Below are 17,664 nucleotides of genomic sequence, written 5' to 3'. Positions count from 1 at the left end.
CCAGCACTTCAAGCATTCATTTCTTTGTGTTACAAATGTTCCAATTATGCTCTTTTAATTATTTTTAAATGTACAATAAATTGTTGACTATAGTCACTCTGTTATGCTATCAAACAATAGATCTTATTCATTCTATCTAACTATATTTTGTACCTGTTCATCATCCCCACTTCCCTTGTTTGCTTGCTTTTGAGAAGGGTATTAGCTTCTGAGGTGATCTCTGGTTACTTCTGCATAGCTGGAGAATGTGCATGTAGCTTCCTACTTTCCATGGAGATGGTCTACAGAGGACAGATAAACCCTGGCATTCACTTTGAGGGTGAATGGTCAGGGAAGAGGCTGTGTATTCACATGAAAACATAAAGCACTAGAAGCTGCCGTAATAGGATGAGTGGAGAATAAAATCAAAAACGCTGACTCTGACCAGGTGTGGTGGCTCACGCCTATAATTTCAGCACTTTGGGAAGCCGAGGTGGGCAGATCACTTGAGGTTAGGAGTTTGAGACCAGCCTGGCCAACATTGTGAAACCTCATCTCTACAAAAATGCAAAAAATAGCTGGGCGTGGTGGCATGTGCCTATAGTCCCAGCTACTCGAGAGACTGAGGCAGGAGGATTGCTTGAACCCTAGAAGCAGAGGTTGCAGTGAGCTGAGATTGCACCACTGCACTCTCGCCTGAGTGACAGAGTGAAACTCTCTCTCAAAAAAAAAAAAAAAAGTGCTGCCTCATGAACACTGAAGATAGTATTGCTAAGCGCTGACTAAGCTCAGGCTTAAGCTGCCACAGACCCCAGTGCTAAGACTTAGCAGGAGTTTTGGCCCAGGAAACCTGAACACAGCATTCTTTTTTAAAAAGTAGAGGCTGTGTCTTGCTATGTTGTCCAGGCTGGTACCAAACTCTTGGCCTCAAGGGATCCTTCCACCTCAGCTTCCCAAAGTGCTGGGATTACAGGTGTGAGCCAAAATACCCAGCCCTGAACGCACCATTCTTGCCTCTTCCAGATAATCAGAAGACTCTGAGATTCTGGGACAGGTGCAAAACCCCAAGGGTCCACGCTCACTTCAAACTACCGCAGCCCAGCATCTATGCACAGACTAACAACGGAAACTGTATGTTCCTGAAATGGATTGAAGGCCACAGTTGATGTTTTCACCATTATTCTCCAAAGTGGCCTCCATGGCAGCTTTAGAAAAGTGAAAAGGTTATATTGCAAGTGCTCCTTAATTCTTACAGGAAAGTTGCTTTTCATTATCGAGATAAATACTGCCAAAAAATGTTAGGAATATCTGAGCAGTGAAGGAGACTAAGAACAATCCTTGAAGTTAAAACCATCTGTATTTGGGAGTTCTATCCAATCCATTCATTTCCCTCAGTTCTATGCACACTGGCATAACTCACCAGTATTTTTGCAGGGCTCTGTCTGTGGAATTCAACCACGGGCACATCCCTCTTCCTGACAAGATGAGGAATGGTAGAGTTTCGCAAAAAGGCGCTGAGCTCAGGGGTGTCCTCCGGGGAGGCAGCAGGCTGCAAAAGAAAGTGGGAGATGCCACACACAATTGCGTGAACAATTGTTACATTTTCATTAGCCTTGAACTCTAGGCAAATTTTTTTTTTTCTGAGTGGAATATGATTCACATGAGAATCCAGTCATGTGATTACCAGCAGTGTGTTTGACAGTGACGTGACCTGCACGCACAAAGAACAAGCTTTTCCACTCTTCGATGACAAGAATTCATGAAGCATGGGGAATGCATTCCTGGGAAGTTTATCTTGCAAGGAGAAGATGTGAAGCAGAAGTCATTTCCCCATAAGGATAGAAAACGTGCAAGTGACATTTCAGACATGAGCCATCCTTCTCTCATTACTTTCTTCTCATTGTAGAACAGGGCCAGTTAAACTGAGGGATGTTCTGTATGGGGAGATGAATCCTGAGGTGATAGAAAAGTGAGGTGCCAACCTCATTTGGGGAAACAGCCTGATGTGGTCAAGGACCCAACCTCCACATGGCTGAACCCCACGTTCCTGCACTCCTTTAGGAGAAAACTCTGCCTTGATGAAAATGACTTTTCCAAAGCATGCTACGTGCTCACTGTGCCACAGTGGAGTCTGTTTTCAGCCCCGAGTTTATTTTGCAAATGTCCTAGAACTTACTATTTTATCTCAGGTTCCATGCTGGGTCCATCTGCTGGCTGGATAAATATTTTGAGACTTCCAGTAAATCACGCAGAATATCCCACTGACATTCTTTATTTTAGACCCACTGAATACAAAGACCTAATTTTCTGCACCCCACTCCCACCCTTGAGAATTATGATTTCTCTTACACAGTTTCTCTTTGTAGTCACAGGAGCAATAATAGTATGCCCATCTCTATGGAATGATGAAAAGAAATTTCTACATTGCAGATGTAGGCTGCATCACAAAAGACGAAATAAGAGTGCTCGGTATGTCATAAAAACCTGGAAAAACCTACCAGACAAACAGAAGAATGGAGTCCAGACTCCCTAGCGTGGCACACACAGGTCCTCACGTGCTGGTCTTGGCCGGTTTCTCCAGCCTCTTCTCTGACCAAGAACCCTAGGTCCCCCACTCCAGCATGCTAACCTGCTCTCCACTCCTGACAGCCACAGGCACACTCGCCACGCCTCTGATGTTCTGCATGCCTGGTCTGGGGCCCATCTGTGCCTATCCGGCTGCACCTCAACTGCCTGCTAGCTGGTCTGCATTGCCAGATGAGAAAATGCAAAACACAAAGCAGAGAGTCACTTAGAGCCTCCCAGGAAACAGGGAGACGAAGATAATCTGGAGAGGAAAGCTAAGGCAGGGAGATCAGATGTAGGAGGTAATCCAGGGAAGTGTGGCTTTTATAGAAGCCCAAGGAAAAGAAAGTTTGCAAAAATAAGACAGTGACAAAGAATGCCAAATCCTGCAGAGGAGTAAAGGGCAAAGACCTTTATGCACTGAACTTGGAAATTTTGTCACGGCCTTTGCAGGGACATGGATGGAACTGGAAGCCATTATCCTCAGCAAACTAACACAGGGACAGAAAAACCAAACACCGCATATTCTCACTTATAAGTGGGAGTTGAACAATGAGAACACATGGACACAGGGAGGGGTACATCCCACACTGGGGCCTGTCGGGGTAGGGGGTAGGGGGAGGGAGAGCATCAGGAAAAATAGCTAATGCATGTTGGGCTTAATACTTAGGTGATGGGTTGACAGGTGCAGCAAACCACCATGGCACATGTTTACCTATGTAACAAACTTGCACATCCTTCACAAGTACCCTGGAACTTAAAATAAAATTAAATTAAAAAAAAATTATGGGCCAGGCTTACACCTATAATCCCACCACTTTGGGAGGCCAAGTCAAGAGGATCTTGGCTTGTGGCCAGGTGTTTGAGACCAGATTAGGCAACATAGTGATACCTCATTGCTAATTAAAAAAAAAAAAATAGCCAATGTAGTGGTACAAGCCTATAGTCCCAGACACTTGGGAGGCTGAGGCAAGAGGATCATCTAAGACCAGGAGTTCAAGGCTGCAGGGAGCTATGATCACGCCACTGAATTCTCAGCCTGAGCAACAGAGTGAGGCCCTGCTCCTAAAAAAATAAAAATACAAAAGAACAAAATTATAGATGTCATTTTATCAGAAGAGATTGGTGGAGGTAGAAATTTAACTGCAGTAGCTCAAGAGTTAATGGATTTTAACAAATGGATAATTATTATAAAAGATACAAAATTAAATCCTTCTGTTGTTTTTATATTAAATTCCCTATGGCTCAGAGACAAGGTGAGCCTTGTCCCCCAAATAAGGCATGAAAATGAAATATTGCTCTTTGTAGCAACGCTATTTATAACAGAGAAGAAAAACAGTAGCTTAACACTTTGTAGGCATATACAGATTACTGATTAAATAAGTTATGATATATTTATACAGAAGACTACTGGACAGGTTTTAAAAATGATGACATGAAGCTCCATTGGAATTTAGAAAGATACAATATATTTGCAAGGGAAAAGACAGGTTTACAACAGCATATGTAGTAAGATTGTATTTTTAATAAAAATGGATGTATCTGATATTGTAGATCTATAAGTAGAAATAATCTGGAAGGGCGGTCCTCAAAGTGTTACAGTGGTGGAGATCTGATGATACTAAGGGAGTTTTGCTTATTTCTTTTTAGGTATGATAATAATGTTATAGATTTTAAAAGGGTCTCCTTACTTATTTTTCATTTTTATAGACAGGGTCTCACTGTGTCTGTCAGGCTGGAGCACAGTGGGTACAATCGCAGCTCATTACGCAGACTGATCCTCCTGCTTTAGCCTCTCAAATAGCTAGGACTACAGGCACATCCTGCCACACCTAGTGAATTTCAGTTTTGTAAAGACAGCGTCTTGCTGTGTTGCCAAGGCTGGTCCTGAACCCTTGGGCTCAAGGGATCCTCCTGTCTCAGCCTCCCAAAACATTGAGACTACAGGCATGAGCCACTGTGCCTGGCCAAGCCTCCTTATTCATTGGCAATATATATAATAGTAAAGTGTTTACGGATGAAGTGGAAAAATAAGTTAATGCATAAATAAATGGAAAAAATAACAGTAAACAGGTGGTAACACTATTAGATATTGAAAATGCTCTTCTTTATGTTTTTACATATTAGCTGATATATTCTTATGATGAACATTTAGTATTTTTAACATAAAAATTATGAACAATGTACAAAAATGTAAAATTGTAAAAAAAAGTAAATGAGAAATGAAAAAGTAGGGATAGCAAGCACAGCTTGGCTGTAAATGGAAGGGGAAAGAGGTCCGTTCTTGGAAGAGAATACAGAGTGAAATTACTGCATTTACTGTTTGTTTTGAAGATGGGAGAAATTTAACAAAGTTTATAGAACCCAAGGAATGCCCAAGGAGAGAAGAAGAGGTTGAAGATACGGGAAATGGGGATACTTGATGTAGCAAAGTTAATTCATGGAGCTGGAAGAATAATCCTCCTTTCTCTGGAAGTGTTGGAAAGAAATTGAGGATGGAAGAGAGATGATTAGGAGGTGTGTGGAAGGCTGGGGTGGTGTGTTAGTCCATTCACACACCTCTATAAAGAACTGCCCAAGACTGGGTGATTTATAAAGGAAAGAGGTTTAATTGACTCACAGTTCTGCCTGGCTGGCAAGGCCTCAGGAAACTTACAATCATAGCAGAAGGTGAAGGGGAAGCAAGGCACCTTCTTCACAAGGTGGCAGGAGGGAGAATGAACACAGGAGAAACCACCAAACACTTATAAAAACATCAAATATCGTGAGAACTCACTCACTATCACGAGAACAGCATGGCGGAAACCATCCCCATGATCCAATTACCTCCACCTGGTCTCTCCCATGACACGCGGGGATTATGGGGATTATAATTCAAGGTGAGATTAGCCTAACCCTAGCAGGTGGGGAGGGGTTTGGGATGGGGAAATGGATCATTCCTAACAGTAATGATAGAGCTATTGCCTAGGAAGGACAGAGAGCGTGGTGAAGGTTTAGACAAGGCAACGAGGAGGATGGGGAGGAGCGATCATTACAATGGCAGATGCCCCTGCGAAGCTGGTGGCTCCGTGAACGTGCGCTGACATCCATCTGTCATGGCGCCATCAGGCTATGAGGTAGAGAAGCCAGGCTGTGGGACTGTGCATGCATGACTGAGATTTTCAGGGCAGGGGCTTGGAAGGATATTAGGAACAGGAGGTTATGGGGGCTTGTAAAAGCGTGTTTCAAGTAACGCATCGTGGAGTCCAGGCTTGGCAGAAAAGAAGGTATGGCCAGAGGAAGTCCTGAAAGTGGGTTGGGGTAACTGTGTCAGAGAAAGCATTTATACCAAGGAAGAAAAATTTTCTTGAAGAGAACAAGTGAGACCATCATAAAAACAGGAGATTGAATTGGAGGAGAAAGGAAAGTTGAGTTGAATGTCTTGGAGGCAGGGTAGTTTGAGGTGTTGTTGAAGACCAGTGGCAGAAACCCTGGGAGGTGGAGTGCATGGACCTGAGGGGAGGCCTTGGATATCCCAACCCTGTGGGCGCTGGGACATCCCAGAACCATGGAAGAGCCTGGCACAATAAGGAGGAGGGGAAGCCCCACAGTTGATCTAGGTTGCTGTTGTGGTTTGGGTATTTGTCCTCCCAAATCTCATGTCGAGTTTTAATTGCCAATGAGGGAGGTGGGGCCTGGTGGGAGATGCTGGGGTCACGAGGATGGATCCCACATGAATGGCTTGGCCATCGCATTGGTGCTAAGTGAGCTTCCACTGTGAGTTTAAAAGTGTGTAGCACTCCCTGCCCCACCCATCCTCTCTCTCTTGCTTCTGCTTTCACCATGTGAAGTGCCTGCTCCTCATTCTGCCTTCTCCATGAATAAAAGCTCCTTCGGGCCTCCCAGAAGCCAGGCAGGTGCCAGCTCCATGCTTCCTGTACAGCCTGCAGAACCGTGAGCCAATTAAACCTCTTTTCTTTATGAATTACCCAGTGTTAGGTATTTTTAGCCAGGCAAGAATGGCCTAATACAGATACTCAATGATCGAGGATCTGATAGAACAGTTTTTATGGCATAAGATAAAATGTGAGCTTAGACAGAAAATTAAGAATTGTGGAAATCGCTTGCTAAAATTTTCTCATATGTTTTCTATCATATACTATGTGGGCGTGCATGTAGATTGTGCTTTGAGATGAATCATGTGAATTCTTTTATAGGTCATTGACAGTTACGTTACAGAGGTTAACTCTGTAGTTAACCAAACTACAGAGAAGAGGCACTATAAAAAATGAGAGACTGACTCTTTATTCCCAAGCTATAGCCTATTATTATTATTATTAGCAGTAAGCAGTAATAGTAGTGGTAGTGGTAAAACAATAGCCCGAACAGCCGGGTGCAGTGGCGCACGCCTGTAATCCCAGCGCTTTGGGAGGCTGAGGCAGGCAGATCACATGAGGCCAGGAGTTCAAAACCAGCCTGGCCAACATGGCAGAACCCCATTTCTACCAAAAACATAAAAATTAGCTGGGCTGCTGGTGGTGCACACTGTAATTCCAGCTACTCAAGATGCTGAGGCAGGAGAGTTGCTTGAACCTGAGAGGCAGAGGCTGCCGTGAGCCGAGACAGTGCCACTGCATTCCAGCAGTCTGGGCGACAGAGTGAGGCTGTCTCCAGGAAAACAAAAACCAATACCCCGAAGAAAACTCTTTAACTTCCGGTGTGGTTTCATCAGATGTATCTTGTGTACAAATAAAGAACATGTCCTATTGGGGTAAATCGTCATTCACAAATATTTGTAAGTGGTCTCTCAATAAAATACAGGGCTTACTTTGAGCTAGAGAATGACAGCGTCGTGTGGCAGAGGTTGATGGAATACATCTCTGTATTTTGCGACACTGTTTTACAAATAGAGGAATGCCACTCTTACACACCATAGTCAAAAGGTCTCCAAATAGCTTGCAAACCAGCTTTCTGAAATGACATTCCAGAAATTATTTAAAAACAAAAGAAAGCAAAAAGGAAGAAGTTACCCAAGAAATCTAAACAACAGTTAAAGCCCATTTTCTACATGAACATTTGGAGCCTCTTTCACAGTTGACAATGAACCTCCAGGCCATGGTTTTCCACTGAGGGTGGAGGACGCTAGCCTCTTAGCATCCATGATAGGCAGACAGTTCCCAGGACAATTTGTTAAGTGCTAGGAGAAGCTGGTGGTAACCACTAAAGTGTCTTCTGCAGAACAAATGAAAATGACTTCTTTCTGCATAAGGAAATAATTGTTGGTAAACATGTTTCTTTCTACAGCTGCTACTCAGAATTTAGCCCAACAGGAGTTTTCTATTTTCATAATCTTTACCAAACTCTTCACTGTGTCATAAGTTTAAATTTATGGATTAAAGGGATACTGTGCAGCCAGAATGTGCAATACAGTCGGAAATGCGGCATTTGAAGAAAGGTAGTTGGGTGAAATCAGATTAAGGGCCCTGTGAACCCAAACAAAAGCAATGCACACTATCTTTTTCTTGTTTGTAATTTGTTTTTGGATTTCAGATATTCCTAGCACACAAAAAACAACAGACAACTCTCATGTACTTTGCCTATAATTAAACCGAAGTGGAGACAAGCCTGGGGGGGCAGTCCACCATGTAATTTTCTTTAAGACATGAATGTTGAGGGTTTGTAGGGAAAGAAAAACCCCACTTTTTTTAACCTCCTGAAAAGTTCATGCAAAGCATAACTAAAAGAATCAACTCACTCTGCTGGTGATGTTGAAGCTTTTGTTAGTATTTGAACATGGTGTTTTTACATTCCAAAATATATATGCAAACCTGAAGACCATCTCAAAGAGAAGGTAAAAATCTCAGACTGTATAATTCTTTTTGGTGGTCGAGAATTGGATCTTCAGGCACTCTTAAAAAGGCGAATACAATTCTTCTATCAGAGGTAGCATTCCCATAAGAAGGAGAAAGCCTACTTAGGACAGACTGACCAGGTCCAGAGGTAAGCCATAGATGTCACTAGCACGTCACAATCGGAGAGGAAGTAAATTAAAATTGACTACTCTTCTCCTGATCAGACCTTCTAAAATAATAAACAGTTAAGTTTTTTTTGTTTTTGTTTTTCCTGGGAGGAGAGTTTGTACAAGACAGCTGAGTATCGAAGGGGCAAGTAACAGCCATCAAATAATGCTTTAGCTAGGACATAGATTACGGTTCCTGTGGTCAAGGCTGTCAAAATGATTCCACAAAGAAATCAGGAGTTAATGGCAAAGATATACTAAATAATCTTCTTCCTTTCATGTCTTGATTTTTTTTTTTTTTTTTTTTTTTGAGACAGTCTTGCTCTGTCACTCAGGCTGGAATGTAGTGACGCGTTCTCAGCTCACTGCAACCTCCGCCTCCTGGGTTTAAGTGATTCTCCTGCCTCAGCCTCCTGAGTAGCTGGGATTGCAGGTGCCCACCACCATGCCCAGCTAAGTTTTGTACTTTTAGTAGAGATGGGGTTTTGCCATGGTTGCCAGACTCATCTTGAACTCCTGACTTCAAGCGATCCTCCTGCCTCGGCCTCCCAAAATGCTGGGATTACAGGCATGAGCCACTGTGCCTAGCCATATGTCTTGATTTTTAAGGGGGTGTGTGTGTGCGCGTGAGTGAGAGAGAGAGGGAAAGAGAACCAAGAACTGTTGTGCTAGGAAGTAACAAGAGTGCCTGCATTCTGAATTAAGGAAAACCGGTACACGAAGGCAGTCAGGAAGAAGAAAGTACCCTTAAGGATAACACAAAACTATGCAAATTTGCCAAGCCACTGTCTGCGGGCCCACTCATTCCAAAACACAACTCCAAAACTCTCATCCTTTTTTTTTTTTTTTTTTTGAGACGGAGTCTGGCGCTGTGTCACCCAGGCTGGAGTGCAGTGGCGCGATCTCGGCTCACTGCAAGCTCCGCCTCCCAGGTTCAGGCCATTCTCCTGCCTCAGCCTCCGAGTAGCTGGGACCACAGGCTCCCGCCACCACGCCCGGCTAGTTTTTTGTATTTTTAGTAGAGACGGGGTTTCACCATGTTAGCCAGGATGGTCTCGATCTCCTGACCTCGTGATCCGCCCGCCTCGGCCTCCCAAAGTGCTGGGATTACAGGCTTGAGCCACCGCGCCCGGCCCTCTCATCCTTAATGAACGGACAGTTTCTGTGTCTCTGCTTTCCTTGTTTGTACTATCTGGTTATAATTTGGACTTCCCATGGGACCGGTCTGGTTCAGGAGACATTCTCGGTGGCAACCTCCAGCTTTCCATGGCTCTCACAGCAGTTTTTACAAACAGTATTGGCTTTTGTAATTCTGTAATTTTGTAATTCTCTCATGTTAAGCTCTTCTTAGTCTATAGAGTCTTTCAGGCCACTTTAATCTCAGGATTATTTTCTTGAACTTGGGCCCAAAACGGTGTTCCATAGTCTTAACATAGGTTATATGTGGGCATCTTATCGGTCTTCCTCTCCTAGGTACGGTCTCACATCTAAGCCTTTTCCCTCTGCATCTCACACTTAGCTGTCTATTACAAAGTCTTGCCAATTAAAGAAAAATCCTAGGCCAGGCATAGTGACTCACGCCTGTAATCCCAGCACTTTGGGAGGTTGAGGTGGGTGAATTGCCTGAGCTCAAGAGTTTGAGACCAGCCTTGGCAACATGGTGAAACCCCATCTATACAAAAAAAATGCAAAAATCAGCAAGGCAGGGTGGTACATGACTATAGTCCCAGCTACTTGGGAGACTGAAATGGGAGGACTGCTTGAGCCTGGGAGGCAGAGGTTGTTGCAGTGAGCAGAGATAGCGCCACTGCACTCCAGCCCATGCAACAGAGTGAGATCCTGTCTTTGAAAAAAAAAAAAAAAAAGAGGCCAGGAGCAGTGGCTTACTCCTGCAATCCCAGCACTCTGGCAGGCTGAGGAGGGCGGATCACCTGAGGTCAAGAGTTCGAGACCAGCCTGGCCAACATGGTGAAAACCTATCTTTACTAAAAATACAAAAAGTAGCCAGGTATGGTGGTGGGTGCCAATCCCAGCTACTCAGGAGTTTGAGGCAGGAGAATCACTTGAACTCAGGGGCAGAGGTTGCAGTGAGCTGAGATTTCGCCTCTGAACTCCAGACTGACTGACAGAGTCAGACCCCATCTCAAAAAAAAAAAGAAAGAAAGAAAAAGAAGAATCCTTTACTCGTTATGAAACTTTTGGCTCCTCAATAGGTTTTACTTTTTCAACCTCATCTTATCTAAAGATCACAGTCTGTGTGCAGGACTCTCCAAACCCTAGGATAAAGCCCATCAAATAAGAAAATTGATAGTTTGAAATAATTATTGTACTGGCTTTAGATTAGTTGAGAAATACTTGACTCAACTCTTAAAATTTTCTTCCAAGAAAGATCTGGAAAAAATTAGCTCTAATGGATTGCTTTGGATGCTGCAGACCGTTGAACATTTCAAGAAGTTGTAGATGGTACGATGTGAATAAAGTGCCGTGTTAAAATCCTCTATCTCTGACCTAGATCCTGAAGCCTGGAGGGAGACCCTTCCCAGGCATCTGCTTATGCCCCTAAGTTTACAGAAAACACCAACGGAACCTTGTGAAGCAGAAACTGTCAACGGAGAAACAGAAACTCAAAGGCAGAGACATTGTCATTGGGAGGCAAAAGAGAAAGTGGGAAGGGACGTCCCCAAGGTACTTCCATGCCCGTACGCTGACCTCAGCTGGGCCCTGGGGCCAACTCACAGGGGAAACCCCAGTTGTGCAGCTCACCCAGCCTTTCCTGATCCCCTCCAGCCCCCCGCCCTGTTGCCTATCCCTGATTCTACCTTCCCTCATGCCCTAAGGTTCGAAAGTGTGGACACACCAAGCTGAGTGAATCCCATAAATCCTGATATGAGGCAAGTATTTATTTATTTATTTGTTTAGAGGCAGGATGTCATGCTGTTGCCCAAGCTGGAGTACGGTAGTGTGATCATAGCTCACTGCAGCCTCCAACTTCCGGGCTCAAGTAATTCTTCTTCCTCAGCCCCCTGAGCAGCTGGGACTCCAGGGACTATAGGCATGTGTCATCATGCCTGGCTAATTTATTTTTATTTTTTGTAGAAATGGGGTCTTGCCACATTGTCCAGGCTGCTCTTAAACTCCTGGCCTCAAGTGATCCTCCCACTTCAGCCTCCCAAAGAGTTGGGATCGTAGGCACGAGCCATGTGCCTGGTCCAAGACAAATATTCAGAATAAGAACTCTAGAAGCATTTGTGTGTGGTTGCCCCTGCCCCACCCCAATTTAGTTGCTAATGCTCTGTGTTTGGACAACAAGTGAGATGGTTGTGGGTGAGAACTTTTCACCACTATTTTTTAAAGCAGCTACAGGTTACGGGATGATCCCAGTGGTAGCTTACAAAAGCCGTCAATGTCTCCTACTGACTTTGGGGACATTAGGGTAACTTGCTGGGATAACCAAACTGTAACCAGTTTCCACTGTGAAAAAAACCTGAACCTCGTTTGGGTCTTATCACATGCCGAGACTTACGTGTGAAGACTTTCAGGGATATGTTGTATTTGCAGTGCATATCCGGGTTATAGACTGGTTGTATTTCAGAAGGTTTTAGGCTAGATGTTTGGCATTCAGAATGCATTTCTCTTTAGAAATGATATTTTAAATGGTGTTTCAGTTCTCAAGCCAGTCCACAAAACCCCAACTTAATCCTCAATAGGGCTTTGATGCCGTCAAAGTATGTGTTTGTAAGAAAAATAACAATGTCCAGGACTGCTGCCATATGAGTAATTTAAAAAATAGAAGAAAATCCATTTGTTAAGTACATTACATTAAACACTGATATTTAGGTGGAAATCGATTTAATTGAGAGAAATTAGGAAGTATGTGGGAGCTTATAGGGATTCTCAGGGCGTATCTGGGCAGTTCTGAAGGCTGTAGAGTTAGTGGCAATGGATCCCTGTAGTGTGTGACCTCTAAAATGTTTCTTAGGAAGTTTGGCTTGTTTTTCGCAAGTTTCCCTAGAGATCTGTGAGGGATCAGGGAGAGGTAATGAAGAAGACAGCATTTTTCCAGTGGGAAGTGGGCAACTTAAGAACACATAAGGAAGGGGGATGTTGACTACAAAGTGTATCCGAACACAAGGGAAAGGGATTTTGCTGAAAGGAAATCAGTGGAATGATTAAAGAGGAAAACATAGGAAGGAAATGGCCAATCCCTCAGCTTGAGAAAGCTGGGGAGAGAGCTCCTCTCTTACAGGTCCACGGTGGCCTGCAACATTTTGGGGGCTACTGCAGTGGGGACTGGACCATCTTCAGAAAGGGAGAAGAACTTGTAGACATGTACTACTCACAGATGCAGCTGTTTTATGAGACACTTGCTCCTATATCACTCTTCTTATAAAGAAACCGTAGAACCAAATAATCAGGAATTGAACCTCAGTTCACTTCCCCGGTAAGTAAGATTGGATACTGGAATTGAATTCTTGCCTTGACAGATGTTATTTCTGCCGCCTCCCTGTTCCTTTTTGTAAGCCCATCCTCTGTCTGCTTCTTACTAAAAATAAAACTAACTATACAATTTTTTTAAAGAGATGGAGTCTTGCGATGTTGCCCAGGCTGACCTCAAACTCCTGGCCTTACGTGATCCTCCCACCTCAACCTTCTGAGTAGCTACAGACACACATCACTGTGCCTGGTTATGGCACAATTTTTTGTTTTTTTTAACAGCAATTCATTTTCATGCTAATTTGAATCTAAAATGATTATTAAAATTAAAATTTCTCAGGTCTATTCTGTTGAAGACAACAATGGGGAAGAGATTATTTGTTTTTCACTGAAGTCCAAGTCACATCAAGAAAAGACGATCTTTGCATTCTCTAGGAAAAATTAAATTGCCAAGTAAGTTAACAGCAACTTCACCAAAAAATTATTTAGCATCATAAGAGAATAATTTCCAGTGCTCTCAATTATTTATAGCCACTAATATAAACTCTCTTATCTGTTTTTTAATGTCTATTAATAAAAGCTCCCTTAGACTTTCTGGAGCATTTATTAAGTGTAGGTGAAAGTACTTTGAGAACCTGAAAGCAGTAACATTTCAACTTCTCTATGAATTTAGAATTTCAAAAATTCACAAATTGCTATGATTAGTTATTTAAGGGAGATATTACTTTAAATTGTATTTAAATCTTATATTCAATTTCCACAGATTGAAAGTTTTAGGAAAATAATTGAATTGCATTTTAGAAATTATTAGCCTCAGACAGAATTTATTAGCCTCAGACAGAATTTTAGTCCAAGCCTATACATTAAAGAATAAGTGGGGGCCAGGTGCGGTGCCTCACAACTGTAATCCCAGCACTTTGGGAGGCTGAGGCGGGTGGATCACCTGAGGTCAGGAGTTTGAGACCAGCCTGGCCAACATGGTGAAACCGCGTTTCTACTAAAAATACAAAAAATTAGTCAGGCGTGGTGGTACATGCCTGTAATCCCAGTTACTCGGGAGGCTGAGGCAGGAGAATTGCTTGAACACAGGAGGCGGACGTTGCAATGAGCCGAGATGGCGCCATTGTACTCCAGCTTGGGCAACAAGAGCAAAACTCCATCTCAAAGAAAAAAAAAAAAAAAGAATAAGTGGGGAGTAGGGAACGCCAGGTGCTTAGTATATACTATGGCTTGGTTTGCAAGAATCTGTCAACATTTAAGACAAGTCATCTATTAGTACTATCCCAGTCACAGTATGCCACAAAAAAACAAATAACTCACAACCAACATGGTGTACATTAAACCAGTTACATAATATATACAAACATATATAAATAGTGTCAGATATAAACTAAACATTACATTCAAAAAGAGTTAGAGGTCTCTGCAGAATCATGTGCTCAAGGAATCTATGACTGAAAGTACATGTTAAATGCAGTGCAGGATATGTAAAAGTGTTAATTATTTAAATGTTATACATTTGCATTTGCAGATGTTATTTTACAATAAGCTGCTGTCCTTTAAAGAATTTTAAATCATCTCAATGAAGAGCAGAGAGGAAATGAGAAAAAAAAAATGCCAGGAAGGAAGTATTTTAAAGAATCTTGTGTAATACAAGTGGCCTTATGTATTATTTTCACATAAAGGAGGCTGTTGTCTCGTAAGTCCTTTACTAATGAACCCCCTTTAGTCTTCCCTTTGAATAGAAGGCATGTTGGGTTGAAAAAGAATGCCTTTCAGAATGAGCAATGACCCAGTGCCACTGGCCGAGGTAGGGGCAGACCTGCTGTGTCCTGGCTGGTGGCGTTGGTATTCCATGAAGCCTGTGCTGCGCCATTTTTAATAGAGACACCGTGTCCTGGTAGCTACTAGGAGAACATTCGTTCTTACGTGAAGTTCTCTCCTAAGGACAATATCTGACTACAAGAGGTTGTTGTCTTTTGTTTTTCTTTATACAAATGTGGCATTTTCAAGGGCTTATGCTAATTAATTTCTTTCTTTCCCAGAAAAACATGAAAGCCAAATTTGGATGTTAATCTGAATGGGATCAGCTCCTTGCTCCTTGTTAATCAAAGTCGGGCCCACAGACTGGCATCAGGTACAGGAGGTGGGAGCTTGCAGAGAGGCAGAATCTGAGGTCCAACCCCAGCCCCTGCATTTTAACAGACAGCCAGGTGATTCAGAGGAAGTTTGAAAAGCACTGCTCTAGGCTTTAAACTTCAATTAAAGAATAGGGCCCAGAACATTCCATTCTGGGAGTTCTCATGGCTCTTGGCAAATTATCACAGTTCACCACTTGCTATGGGCTGCAGCTGGAAGAGCCTCTTTTGGCAAAGACCCTTACGAAATTTGGCAATAGACCAAAAAGACTTTAAAAATAGTATTTTTATACTAATTCTCCCAGACATGACATGTCTATTTATGATTTTGGTGTGCTGCTAATTGAGCCAAAAATAAAAGGTGCCTATTAAAATGGGTGAAATAAATGACAAGTCACCATGAGCAATAAAACTAAAAGAAATTTAAGTTTTTTAGGAGTAATACTTTAAATTAAGCTTGGTGTTTTAACTATAAAATGAAAAGGTCTGATCAATGATCATTGAAGCAACTTAAAATGATTTCACTGTTCTTTTTTAAACAAGCCCAGTTTGTATTTTTTCTATACCATAAAAATAAAATCAGCAAAACCACTGATTAGACCAGACTCCTACCTTTATATCCTGTGGATTGATATTAGGATTTGTTTGGCACTGCAGAGGTCCCAGAGTTTGAATATGGAAAATGTAGAGAAGAAATTCATCCCGGGCAGAGAAAGGCCAGCCCACCTCCAGGATGGTGTCACTGATGGTACTTGGTCCAATATTGTGCAGCTGTAAACAAGTGGCATGTTATCTAATGACACAGCAGAAGGCAGAGAGATGAAATCAAACTCCATATACTCTAGACCCATTTTAAAAAGCATGTATTATTGCTTTTAACTCATCTGGACTATGACTATGGAAAATTAAGAAATTCAGAGTCGAAATGGCAAGAAGCACTCTGAAAGCATCGTGGGCTGGTGTTTAGAGAAAACTCTTCAATCTGTGAAGCTCTAAGAGTGGATTTCCTCAGTGAGGACCATACTACCCTCGTCTGATAACTGTGATGCTGGCTTTAAATTTATGTTAATTTAATCGTAGTGCTAGACATTTTAATTTTGATTATATGCCTTCAAAACTTAGTGATTCTCTCTTTACATTGAAATCTGCCTCCGCTTTCTTGACTACTGACTGTCAATTGCAACCATATGTAATGCACTCTCTTTCACCCTCTGGAAGAATGTCCATCCATTAAGAGCCAAGGCGGGTCCATGATCACCACAGTTCATTTCAAGTGCACGTTTCAAAGCTGAGCTCCTTCCGTTTCCATCAGCAAATATCAAGGCAAGAAAGGCCACATCTCATAAAGAGATGAACGTTTTTTAACACGTGAATCCTGTACTTGGAGGACACAAAATTGTTTGCCCAAAACACCGAGTGCATTTACATTTATTACAGTTTTTTTAAAGTCAGCAGGGATTTTCTTCTGTCTTTTTCTTTGTTTCTCAGTTCTGAAAATTATAGTGATCTATAAAACAATGGATAATTGCTTTTGCTTATTCGATGACCTATTTAATTCATCTTATCAAAGAAGTTTGGCAACTGTTGATATAGTATATTTTGAGTCATGGGATTAGCAATGTATGGAATATTTGATGATTGCTTTTAGCACTACCAGTAACTACCCTAAACTTTTATGATCCACATTTATGCTAACATTTGAAGCAGAACTGCCCTGAGAATGACTGAGTCTGAATATATTTTCATACTTTAAAGATTCACCATTCTTGAGCAGAAACCAGCACACACAACTTTATTATTTGACAGCTTTTTTCCTTTTTCTTTTTTCCAGTGAGGTTCTTAATCAGAGTGGCCTTGGAGACTGTGTTATCCTTTTGCTATCAAAAGAGCTTAAGGCAAAGCTTTGATCCAGCTTTGGACAAGACTCCTGAATCTGGGCCACAGGTTGGGAGGATGACGGAGGGTTTCATGCTGATGCTGCCAGGAGTTGAAGCGTCTTCCCCACGTTTGTAAACAGTTCATCACTTTTGAAAAGGCTTTATTGTTAATCTTAGAGGATGTTATTCATGTCCCTTGTAGCTTGAGATGAAAGTCATAGTCAGAATTACTAGATTAGAGGCATGAGTTACATAGGAAAGGAACAGAAGGCATTAGTCGAGAAGGAACCTCAAATGGAATGCCTTGGAACATGGTTTTACCAAAATTCCATGCCTGGTTCCTTGAAAACAAATAGGAATAACTACTCTTTACTGCTAGCATTGACTTTATTTAAAAAAACAAAAAAACAAAAAAACAGAGCAATACCAAACAAAAACCTGAACAACTACTAAAGTAACCCTTTGCTATATGTTGGTTTCTTTTTAGAAAATTATTTATGTTATTTTTTATTATTATTTTTAGAGATGGGGCCTTGCTATGTTGGCCAGGCTGGTCTTGAGCTTCTGGCCTCAAGTGCTTCTCCTACCTCAGCCTCCCAAAGTGCTGGGATTACAGGCTGGAACCACTGTGCCCAGCCATCTGTGTTGGCTTCTAACTGAAAAAAAGTTTAAA

The 17,664-nt window shown here is 42.2% G+C and overlaps 1 protein-coding gene across 1 annotated transcript in view; it reads right to left on the bottom strand.

Moving 5' to 3' along the window:
• Window positions 1-17,664, bottom strand: part of ITGA8 (integrin subunit alpha 8) — a 201,830-nt gene that overhangs the window by 37,014 nt on the left and 147,152 nt on the right. Inside the window, exons 26-27 of the mRNA XM_031652474.1 lie at window positions 15,727-15,885; window positions 1,400-1,528 (exon numbers count right to left, since the gene is read on the bottom strand). Coding sequence (XP_031508334.1) covers window positions 1,400-1,528; window positions 15,727-15,885 — 288 coding nt within the window. The remainder of the gene's footprint in view (window positions 1-1,399; window positions 1,529-15,726; window positions 15,886-17,664) is intronic.

This window comes from Papio anubis, chromosome 11 (assembly GCF_008728515.1).
Source record: "Papio anubis isolate 15944 chromosome 11, Panubis1.0, whole genome shotgun sequence".
NCBI lineage: Eukaryota > Metazoa > Chordata > Mammalia > Primates > Cercopithecidae > Papio > Papio anubis.
The sequence above is the reverse complement of the archived record's forward strand: the minus strand, read 5'-3'. Positions and strand labels throughout refer to the sequence as shown.